The sequence below is a fragment of the Podarcis raffonei genome, chromosome 16 (assembly GCF_027172205.1).
Source record: "Podarcis raffonei isolate rPodRaf1 chromosome 16, rPodRaf1.pri, whole genome shotgun sequence".
Lineage (NCBI taxonomy): Eukaryota > Metazoa > Chordata > Lepidosauria > Squamata > Lacertidae > Podarcis > Podarcis raffonei.
In genome coordinates, this window is record NC_070617.1 from 19,960,963 (window position 1) to 19,972,536 (window position 11,574).

Genomic DNA, 11,574 nt, shown 5'->3' on the forward strand with positions numbered 1-11,574 from the left:
TCACAGGATCTGCTGGTAAAAGTTGAGCGTGATATATACACACACAAAAAAATATTTTATTTTTGTTCTTTAAATAAATCCATGTACTTTTTGCCACAGATACCACCTTTACAGCTCAAAAAATGGCAATACTTTTGCTGATTAAAGACAAAATGAAAATTCAATGGCGATGATTGTAAGGTACAAACTTTGCAAATATTTTAATAAATAAGGAGTTTTAGTATAAGAATAGGAAATGTATTCAAAGGTAGCTCCCAAATCTGTCGTCAATATGGCTTCGATCCGAATAGCAGCATCACTCTTTCCTCAATCCAGTAGCTATAGCCTAAATTACACAAAAGCACAATTAAGAACTTTGTAGAGTAACAGGCGTACAAGAGTAAAGTAAAAACATAAAATGGTTCTGCTACTTCAAACACATAAATGAAGAAGGAAAATACAAATAAGATGGAATGCAAAGCGAAGCAAATCCTAGAAGTAACTTTCATTGGTTGGCATCAACAATTGTTCTAAAATGAAGAGCTAGACTTAAGTATAAATCCATGCAAATGTCTCATTAATATATTGTCATTACTATTTCTAAAAGCTTCTGGGGTGCAAGGCCTTAACTCAAAGCTCTTAGGGTGGGCGATCAACATCACCAAGCACCAACAAACACCTACACTGAAAAGCTAGCATTAACTTGAAGAATAACAAGTCATTTTTCTTCAAACACATGTGCAAGTTGAACATTCCAATCTGAAGTTAGAAAGCTTGAACGCAAGAACAAAATGCTTTAGTATTAAAGTACGAGCAACTTTGTAACTGCATTCTACAGTGGTGCCTCCCAAGACAAAAAGAATCCATTCTGCGAGTCTCTTCGTCTAGCGGTTTTCTCGTCTTGCGAAGCAAGCCCATTGACGGATTAGCGGATTAGCGCTATTAGCGGCTTATCGGATAAGCGGCTTAGAAAAGGGGGGGGGAGGGGAAAAAACCCGCAGGAACTCGCAAGACATTTTCGTCTTGCGAAGCAAGCCCATAGGAGATTCGTTTTGCGAAGCACCTCCAAAACGGAAAACTCTTTCGTCTAGCGAGTTTTCTGTCTTGCGAGGCATTCGTCTTGCGGGGCACCACTGTATATAGCAAGAGTTGGTTTTGGCTAGGAACATAGGGGCTATCTCACGCTGAAGATTGTGGGTGCCCGCGATGAAGGGCTTCAACTTTGCTCATTGACTTTGTGGGGACCCAGTCCCCACAAAGGGGGGTGAAGCACCCATGGCCCCCGAAGTCTGCTCAAGCGGCTAGGAAAAAACCTCAAGTCAGAAGCAAGAGGAAGTGTGCAAGATGACAAACATTTATTCCAGAGTTGCTTCTGCTCTTTTCCTCATCATCACTCAACTCAAGTCTTCTATTGGTACATGCATGCAGCTCCTGGGCACACCCACAAAAAGACTCACTTGATCACTGACATGGTATTTGTTCCAGTTGTGAACTAAAACAAATTATGCGCTTAAGCGTCAGGAATCAAGTAGCTGTTGCTTGGGGGAAATTTCCCACGTGGGGTATGGACACATCTTCAGTGAGTCACTTATTGGAGTAAAATTTGCCATCAATCAATATTCAGGTGAAGCATTTATTTTACGATTGCAGCTCAAATGCTGACTCTGCTCAGTGCAATGTAAAGTAGTTGGAATTCTACAAAACGCAGACATCTTACAGAATGTTATTACAGAAGTACTACTGAAGTCAATAAGCCTGACTCCTGTGTCTATGCCACAGTGAATACGGAAAGACTTGCTTTCACATAAGCACGTTTAGAATTATACTGTAAGTTTGCTTACTAGGGAGGTATTGATACTGTCCATTCTGTAATAACAGAGATGCTAACAACTTGGAACTACACCCACCCCAAATACAGTGGTACCTTGAGTTACATATGCTTCAGGTTACATACGCTTCAGGTTACAGACTCCACTAACCCAGAAATAGTACCTCGGGTTAAGAACTTTGCTTCAGGATGAGAACAGAAATCGTGTGACAGCGGCGCGGCAGCAGCAGGAAGCCCCATTAGCTAAAGTAGTGCTTCAGGTTAAGCACAGTTTCAGGTTAAGAACGGACCTCCGGAACGAATTAAGTACGTAACCAGAGGTACCACTGTACTTCTTGGGCAAGAATCTTTGACACTGAAAATATTGTTGTTCTCTTGCTATACAGTTCTAAACACTTTTTATGTCTATTGCTCATCTTCTAGGGTTTTCAAAAGGCTAACAAGTCTGATTCTTTTTGTTCAGAGGGAACAGCTTCCAGACATCTATGGTGCCTTTTTATTAAGCCTCTTCCCTATCTGTGTGCAAAAGTATAGCATTCTCTATTTTTAAAAAAGGTAAAGGACCCCTGACAGTTAAGTCCAGTTGCAAACAACTCTGGGGTTATGGTGCTCATCTCGCTTTACAGGCTGAGGGAGCCAGCATTTGTCTGCAGTTTTTCCGCGTCATGTGGCCAGCATGACTAAGCCGCCTCTGGTGAAACCAGAGCAGCGCACGGAAACGCCGTTTACCTTCCCGCCAGAGTGATACCTATTTATCTACTTGCATTTTTGGCAACTGCTAGGTTGGCAGGAGCTGGGACCGAGCAACGGAAGTTCACCCCGTCACAGGGATTTGAACCACCGACCTTCTGATCGGCAAGCCCAAGAGGCTCAGTGGTTTAGACCACAGCACCACCCTATTCTCCATTTTATATGGCAGCTAATTTTTCACCCACATTCAGCAAGACTTTTCTTGGGTGCTTAGGATATTATAGTCCCAAAGCCTTAGGTGGTAGGTGTTTAGTTTTATTATCCTACTGCCAAGATTTGGGGTCAGATCTGTTGATTCTTATGCTGTCTAGAGCCACTAACCTCCTCATAAGCTTTCATCTTTACTGTAACTTGACTTTAATAGATGTTCTTTCACTTCCTTACTCTCAATGTACATTTCAGATACCAAATTGCAGGGAATATACCCTTTCTTTCCTTCACATTCACCTCGGTAAAAACCATCAGCATCTTGGTGACCAATCACTTTCAGAATCTGTCCCTCTTTAAAAGATAGCTCCTCCTCAGCTGCGTCAGAATTAGGTGACATAGTTATGGGATCATAGTCAAAAAGTGCTACAAAAAGCCTTGTTGGGTCATCATTAATCCTTTCTCCTGAAACAAAGCTGCTCTGAGGGCCTGAATTAGGCACTGTTTGGTCAGTTCTGGGGCTCATGGTTATAATTTTATCTTTTGCCAGTTCTACAAGGGACACTGGCGTCTCCTGTGGTTTAGGGTCTTCTTGTCCAGAAATGTTAATCCTATACAACTGGTTTTCCTCTTCCTCAATATCTGAAAGATCTGAAATATAGTTATGGTCACCAAGAGGAGTCTTCCAGCTTTTAGTTCTTGATATTTGCTCTTCCTTCATTTCAGCATCAGACACGCTCAAGTTGGAGAGTTCTTTGCATAACTGCTTAACATTCTTTCTGTGGTTCTTTTCAGAAAGATGACCTGGCTCTTCCTGAAGACAGAAGTTGTGCATTCCTGCACCTCTGCAGTTGCCCTTCTCCAGTTCAAACTCTGTGGAAGAAACAGTGGTTACATCCATAATGTCAATATGGCATTGAAAAGATGAATCTTTGGCATTGGTATGTTCGGCCATTGTATACACCTTGATTTTGCTGTTGTCTGGCTGATTCTTACCTACAGTTGTTTTAGTCAGAGGATGATCTTCTGAAATTTCTCTTCCAGTGTCTCCAGAAAATACGGGCAGTGCAGAACTGGCTGGTCCTTCGTACTTTGACGTAGGAAAAACATGTTCTGAGGAGTGCTTTCTAACAGACGTGTGCAGAATAGAATCACCCTTGTCTTTATTTCTTGTATCGTGTGAAGTTGTCAGTGCAGAAGAGGTCGTATGATTCTGAGAAACATTTACTGGCACAGAAACTGCTTCTTCTTTGTAATCCGACGTGAAGTGAATGGTGAAATCGGTGTCTGCACCAGCCAGGCACATGTGGGAGAAGACAGATGAGGACATACTGGTTGTGGCAGAGATGTGCCCATCTTCAAACTCTAAGAATTCTTTGAAAGTCATCTCAGAGGCATGACTGGGGGAAAAGAACTTTGACATTAAAGAATTAGGAATTTCTAAATGAGCAGATGGAATTAAAGCTGGCACAGAATCCTCAGATTCCCCAAAGGGGGACACAGTTCTCACAGAGACCTTCCAAGACCCTTGGAACATATTTAGCTGAGACATTGCTAATGATATACTTCCAGCTGTCGGTGATGCAACTTCTGTGACTTTCTGTCCATTGATATAAATTGCATAGCCAGTGACTTTTACTCCATTGGATGATCCTGCTGCATCAATTGTTACTGGCAACCAGCTAACAATTAGGAACTCTGCAGAAGAACTAGGTTGTACTTGGACATCAAGGGGAGCATGAGGTGGTCCTGCTGGTGGAGTAGTGAACATAATTGCTGCTGATTTCTGCTCCAGATCCCCTTGAGGAAACATCAACACTTCTTTAGGATGCAGTGTTTCCACTTTTACAGTGTACTGTGTGCTGGGGCTAAGATTCTGGAAAGTATACCAATATACCCCTGCCTTTGTGACATCATACTCCATCTCATTAAGGTACACTGCATGAGTGTAGTTACTGTTGCTTGGCAACCAAGTAATTTTTGCTGACGTTGCAGTAATGCTCCAAAGCTCCAGGAGTGCCGGTGCAATATGGAAACTGTTTCCTACAAGGAAAGTGCATTGCATCTTATCGGAATTTCCTTTGTCTGTCACACTTTGAACTGAGATGCGATAAGAACGCAGCTCTAAATCTAGGTTCTCAATCACTGCTTTCATCTGACTGCCATACTTCACACTGTGACATAGATCTGTATTGACATAAATGTTATAGCTGTACACTTTGCCCTGGCTATCTAGCATGTGTGGTGGGTCCCAGCCTATAAGGATGGACCTAGCAAACTGTTTGATAAGAGTCAGGTTCTGGGGACAAAGCACTGCTGCCTGGTCATCACACAGCTCCCCTCCCAGTCTGTTAGACAGCAGATTAACACACATGTCTTCATCAAGGCTGTCGCTTTTGTCTTCACTACTAGCACTTTGGCAGGGGAAACTTGTTTCACGGTATGAACGATAAGAAACATCATTTGGCTCTGAAGGGGCAAAACTTATTAGATCATTACCTGAAACTTCTTCAACTAAGTTTGAGGGGATCAGTCCCCTCCTACCATCCATCAATTCCCCTTCATAGAAACCATCCTCATCCATTTCTCCATAAATATAAACATATTCCCCAGCTGTCAGTGGAAGTTCTGCTTCAGGGTTCTTATTAGGGCCGTGAAAAGGGTCATAGCTATACCGTGCCAAAAAGACAGAAAGTTTTGAAGGACCTTGATTTTCTAGCTGTTGGCTTATAGAAACTTTATCTGTCTCTAGGTCTTCTGTTTCACCTGCTGTATCTTCTTCGGGATTTAGGCAAGATTTAGAGCTGTTCTGTATGGATTCGGATGCAGATGAGTTTGATTGGGATTCTAATGCTTTAGGTTTTTTGGGCAAGCCCGAAGAACTCACAGATGCAGAGTCTTCATCACTGATGCTTTTATTACAATGGTGACTGTGGCCAGTACATTGTTCCCATTTTCCTGGGCAAATTATTGCTTGGGAATTGCAAGTTGCATGGGATAATTCTGATTCTAAGAGCCCAGATGTCTTAACTTGCTCAAGTTCTTCAGTCAGGAGATTGAAGTGTTTGGTCTGACTGTGATACTGGTTTTCCAGCTCTTTCACTTGAGCTTCAAGCAGCTGTACTGCCTCCTCATGCTCTCTTTTTATCTCTGTCTGCATCTGATGCAGTTGTTGTATTTCTCCCTCTTTCTTTTGCAGCACCAGTAAAGTTTTCTCATATTCAGATTCCAACTGTTGCCATCCTTCTGCAGTCTCTTTCATGTTCTTAATGACTTGCTCCAAACTCTCCACTTTAATTTCCAGTCCGTTAGTCAATTGCACGGCAGAATTGTAGTCATCAGTTGCCTGCATGAGCTTCACTTTTATCTCGGTATTTTCGCTCTGGATCTTTTCCATCTGTTTGTTCTTCTCATGTAGCTGAGAGTTCTCCTCTGCAACCTTTGCCTTTTCACTCAATGCTGCATTGATCTGCAGTTCTAAATAATCACATCTCTTTTGTTTCGCCTCCACTTCACATTGAAGGTTTTTACACTCCTGAGCTTTTTCAGCCAGCTCCCTTTTCAAAGTCTGCAAGGAATGCTCAGCATCCGAACCCAATGTTAAAGTGCTGCTTTCATCATTCTTAGCACTGTTCTCCAAAGCTGCTGCTTCTGATTGCACATCTTTCACCAATATGTCCAATGTTTCTGGCATCTCCTTTGGCAAAGGCAAGCCCTTTAAGCATGCGCCCACAGCTGATGTTTCTGGGATGATAACTGGTGAAGAAGGAGCACTGGAGGCCATTTTGGAGAGCTGAAAAGATTCCCTGATGTTCCTGAGCATGATCTGTCTTTGTAGCCTCAGCACTTCTCTCTGAGACTCTCGCAGCAAGCGATCAAACTCACAGATGTTGAGAAAACAGGCATTCTCTGTGCCTGAAGACAGTTTGGCCTGCAGCTCCCAGCACTCCTTCTGCAAGGCTTCCAGCTGCTGGTCCTTTGCCAGCAGAACATTGGCTTGTTCGCTCAGGTCCTTCACCCGCTGCCGAGCAAAGCTGCTCTTGTACAGGTCTGTGTCGGGGCAAGCCAAGGCTAAGGGGATTGGGGTGCCGCCAACCTTGAGGCCGGATTCCTGGAGCTTCTTGGCCCGCTCTTCCAGGCGCTTGGCGATGGCCGCCAGCTCCGTGTTCTTCCTCTTCAGCCGCTTCACTTTGTCCTGCATCTCCGGGAAGCTGCTCTTCCTCAGTAGGGCGTTCTCCTCCTTCAGGTGGGTGCACCGCTGCTCGAGGGCCCCCAGGGCATCCAAGAGGTCCGTGTTCTGCTTCACCAGCTGGTCGTAGCCACTTCCCGACAGCCAGTCTTGCTGCTGGCTTTGCAGGCCTGCTGGAGGCGGTGTGCCTTCTCCCGCAGACCCTGAGCCGCACGTTTTCCCTTCCGGGGGCGCGTCCGCAGACCCCTCTTCCTTGGCCCCTTCCTCCAGAGGGGCCTTATCTTTCCCCAAGGAAGCAGCAGTGGCCGCAGCCTTCTGGGGCTCCGGCTGTGGGGCGCAGCCACCACCCGCTTGGCCGCCTCCTTCCAGCAGAGCATGGTGGGGGTGGGGGTGAGGCTCGCATCGGCTCAGGTTGCTGTGCAGGGAGCGGGACTTGGAGGCTGTCCCGCTGTCGGGGGCGCAGGAGGCGACCACGAGGCTCTCCAAGGAGCGGGGCCTGCTCTTGCCCAGTCTGTGGCTGGTCAGTGTCGTAGGCGGCGGCCTGACTTTGTGCGAGGACGCCAGCGGCGAATGCTCTCCCTCGAAGCGCTCCAGGATATACTTGAGGAAGAGGCTCCTCTCCAGCTCCAGCTCGGCCTTGAGGTGGCGGATGCGCGCGGCCTGGTCGCCGTCGACCTCCCAGCGGAGCTTGCCCAGCACTTCTTGCAGCTTGGCGCGGCACTCGCCGTTCAGACCCGCGCTGCTTCCACCACCACCACCGCCAGCTCGGCTGCTTCGGCTGACCAGCTCCTCGGCCAGCTGGCGCTGCAAGTCCCGGGCCTGTCGCATGGCGGCGTCTCGCTCCCGCTGCAGCAGCTCCTGGGCCTCTCGCAGCTCCGCCTCCTTCCAGCGCAGCAGCTGCCGGATCTCGGTCTCGCGCTGCCGGGCGCCGGCCTCGCGCAGCTGGTGCAGCTCGCGCGCCCGCTGCTGCTCCCACTTGGAGCGGAGCTGGTCGGCCAGCAGCTGCCGCTCGCGCTCGGCCGCCTCGCGCAGCTCACGCGACTCCAACGCGAAGCGGCGCCGGCACTCCTGAGAGCGCAGCCGCTCCGCCTCCAGCTCCGCCCGAAGCGACTCCAGCTCCCGGCGGTGGTCCTCGTGGAAGGCGGGCGGAGGCCCCGCAGGAGGAGGAGGAAAGGGCGGGGGAGGGGGACCGAGAGGCGCCCCGCTGGAGACGCCGCCGCCGCCGCTGCCTAGGGCGGCAGGAGGAGCGCCGCCGAGGGCTTGGGACGCGGCTTTGCGCGGGGAATGGCGCGCAGACAGAGCGGGGCCTCCGCCGCCCCCTGAGGGGCTGTCTTTAGTCATGGCGCGACCAAGGCCGGCAGGTGCGGCCCGCCGTGTGAGACGAAGGCGCGTGAGGGGAAGTTCAAACCGTCGCCAACCGCCGCGCGTGGAACGTTCCAGGCGTCTCCCCCGCCCCCTCGTTCGCGCGGGCGCGCTATTGTCCCCGGTCCTGCCCGCGCGGTGAGTTCCACAGGCTTTTCCCATGCAGCCCAGGAAGGTCTGGCGTTCCACAGGCTTTTCCCATGCAGCCCTGGCGTCCTCTTAGGCCCCTGGATGAGATGGGAAGTTGTTGGCATCCCTAGGAGCCAAGGTCCCTTTTTGGGGGGCCCCGAGAAAATATTTGAGGGGGGCTGCCCGCCCTCCCAGCTGATGGGCACTGCCATTCAAATGGTGTATGTGCACTGTGCCACGTGATTGATTCAAGCTGGCATCGCCTGTTGGCACCCGTCTGCCTCAAGAAACAATGGAGTGCACCACTGGGGGTGAAGTCAAAACCGTTGCATTAGCAACACCTATCCTGGGCAGTGTGAATGAGGGTCCTGGGCTGCCCAGACGACAAGAGCCTTCTCTTGTTCATTGAGATCCGAAAGAAAGCAGAGCAATAACTTTGGCATCAATGTGGCTGCAGGAATCATGCAAAAGAAGCATACAAGGCACCAGCCAACCATTTTAGGGACTCTGCTCCGGATTTACTCCTTAGCCTTTTCTTCTCCCTAAGATATCCCACAAAGCAGAAGGAACCACCTGGCAGAATAAGACCAGCCTGGAACTGGGCAAGGAAGCAGTAAGTCTCCTGAACCAAGTAGGCAGTGGAGTTCTAAGGAGGCAGGGATTGCATGTCAGGAAGGTGCATTGTCACGTAGTTTCCCTTATAGCTGCCAGGTGCTTCACTCACCTGTAAATTCTCCACATATCTCCCTCTCTGGTATATGTTCATTTATGGAAGCATCTGTAATTTGTAGACCCGTGACCCAATAAGAGCCCCAGGGGAAAAACTAGGACAATATATCAATGTACAGTCATACCTTGATTGTCGAACGCCTTGGTACTCATACGTTTTGGCTCCCAAACGATCGAAACCCGGAAGTGAGCTGGTTTTCGAACTTTTTTTGGAAGTTGAATGTCTGATGTGGCTTCTATGTGCCTTTGAAATTGGAAGCCAATCGGAAGCTGCGCCTTGGTTTCAGAAGTCAAATGTACCTCCGGAACGCATTCTGTTCGTAAACCAAGGTACGACTGTAGTGATATTAATATCAATTATATATCAATATAAAGGGAGTACTACTTCTCAAAGCACATAGTTAAACTATGGAACTTGCAGCCATGGAAAACAGCTCTGACCAACTTAGGTGGCTTTAAAGAGTGGACAAATTTTTGGAGCAGAGGGATATCGATGGTTACTAGCCACAGTGGCTATGCTCGGCTTGCACAGCTGGAGACAGTTATGCTTCTGAATACCAGTTCCTGGAAGCCGCAAGAGGAGAGGGGGCTCCTGTGCTGGCATCCTGTTTGAGAGTTTCCCACAGGCCTCTCGTTGGCCAATGTGAGAACAGGATGCTGGACAAGATGGGCCACTGGCCTGACCCAGCAGGCCCTTCTTACATTCTTAATGAAACAGTAACAACAAAGAGTATTCATAAAACCAGTAAACCAAAGCACACCAAGTCCATTCACTACAAATGTAAGAGCCATAAAAAGGAGGAGGCAGCATTCAGGTACCCTGGTCCCAAACTGTTCAGGTCCTTGTAGGTAAGCAACCAGCACTTTGAATCGCACTTAGCCACCCAAGCCAACCTGTTCACAAGTAGTTTACTTTGCACACGAGTGGAATGTTTTGGGCCAGTGATCCAGCACCCTGTGCCAGATCTACATATGGTGATTGATAGTGTCTCCAGCAGTGGCAGCAGGAACATCTAGGGAGGTATCTGAAGAACTCTTCCCCTTCTCATGATAGGCAGTATCACATGCCTAGATACCTAGATAGATGGTGCTGACCTTTAAAGCCCTAAATGGCCTTGGTCCAGTATATCTGAAGGAGCGTCTCCACCCCCATCGTTCTACCCGGACACTGAGGTCCAGCACTGAGGGCCTTCTGGCAGTTTCGTCACTACGAGAAGCCAAGTTACAGGGAACCAGGCAGAGGGCCTTCTCGGTAGTGGCACCTTCCCTGTGGAACACCCTCCCACCAGATGTCAAAGGGAACAACAACTACTAGACTTTTAGAAGACATCTGAAGGCAGCCCTGTTTAGGGAAGCTTTTAATGTTTGATGTATTATAGTATTTTAATATTTTTTTGGAAGCCGCCCAGAGTGGCTGGGTATAAATGGGCGGGGTATAATTATTATTATTATTATTATTATTATTATTATTATTATTATTATTACCTGTGTTGTTAGCTGAACAGCATACAAACAAGTGAATAAAAATGGACTGATTCCAACCATTGTTTGTCCCATCAGCCAGTACCCTAACATTGCATGACCCTAGCATTCCATGTGATGGGATGCACATGTAACATGTACCTGTTTATCAGGCCTTATACATGCACACACATCTTTTTAATTCCTCTTCTCCCACCCCCACCAGTTGACCAGGTCTGAAAAGCCTGTCTAGTAACTACAAAATGAGAGATGGGTGGTCTTCACCAGGACACTCACACTGACTTGGAAAACCCACCACCACCAACCCTCATGCTCATGGCACACTCTTCTTTAAATATTTTTGTTTTCATTGAATTTAACCAGATTTATATACCACTTAATAATAATAAAAAAAACCCTAAGCTGTTTCCATGAAACAGTAGAAAATGCTACGTTAAAGAATACAAATAAAATCAAACTTTTAAAAAGCAGGCATCATAATATTTATCAAAATATGAATAAAAACCAGATGTACATAATAAATTACAAATGAAAATTAAATGTCTGGGTAGGCTTGCCTAAGCAATCCCATGTTTCATATATGTTTCATATTTTCTTCCTTAATACTCATTGAAAGAGAGTAAACTGCAAAGAAAGGAACACATTGTAGAGCCTTCATCTAACCTACAACTTCATTTGCCCCTTGCCCTTCTACCACCTGATAGCCTCGTGTTGATTGGCATGGCTTGGGGAAAACTATATGAGCCTCTCTGAGTCGCTTGGGATTTCCCCAGTTAATAGTTAATAGCTGGATAAATAAGTGCAAGTCCAGCTGTGAGCAGATGTGTTTAATTATTTCCTTCCATGCCCCCAACAAATCAGTCCGAAAGGCTGCAAATGGTGAAACGTCTTAAGAACTTTCAGCCATCTTTTAGACAACATGCCAAGGCCCGAACTTGGCGTGAAGACCAATGCATGGTTCTCAAAGGGTGTGGCAGGA

The 11,574-nt window shown here is 47.3% G+C and overlaps 1 protein-coding gene across 2 annotated transcripts; it reads right to left on the reverse strand.

Annotated features, from left to right (window-relative positions):
• Positions 1-173: 173 nt before the first annotated feature.
• LOC128403829 (peripheral-type benzodiazepine receptor-associated protein 1-like) lies at positions 174-8,249 on the reverse strand. Of its 2 annotated transcripts, none has more exons than XM_053368927.1 (2): positions 3,005-8,249; positions 174-325 (listed from the first exon to the last, which is right to left on the reverse strand). In XM_053368927.1, exons 1-2 carry the CDS (start codon positions 8,232-8,234, stop codon positions 267-269), a joined length of 5,289 nt encoding a protein of 1,762 aa, XP_053224902.1. In that variant the 5' UTR covers positions 8,235-8,249; the 3' UTR covers positions 174-266. The 2 variants fall into 2 exon arrangements, with proteins under 2 accessions (XP_053224902.1, XP_053224900.1); XM_053368925.1 differs by having other exon boundaries at positions 2,879-8,249.
• Positions 8,250-11,574: the final 3,325 nt, after the last annotated feature.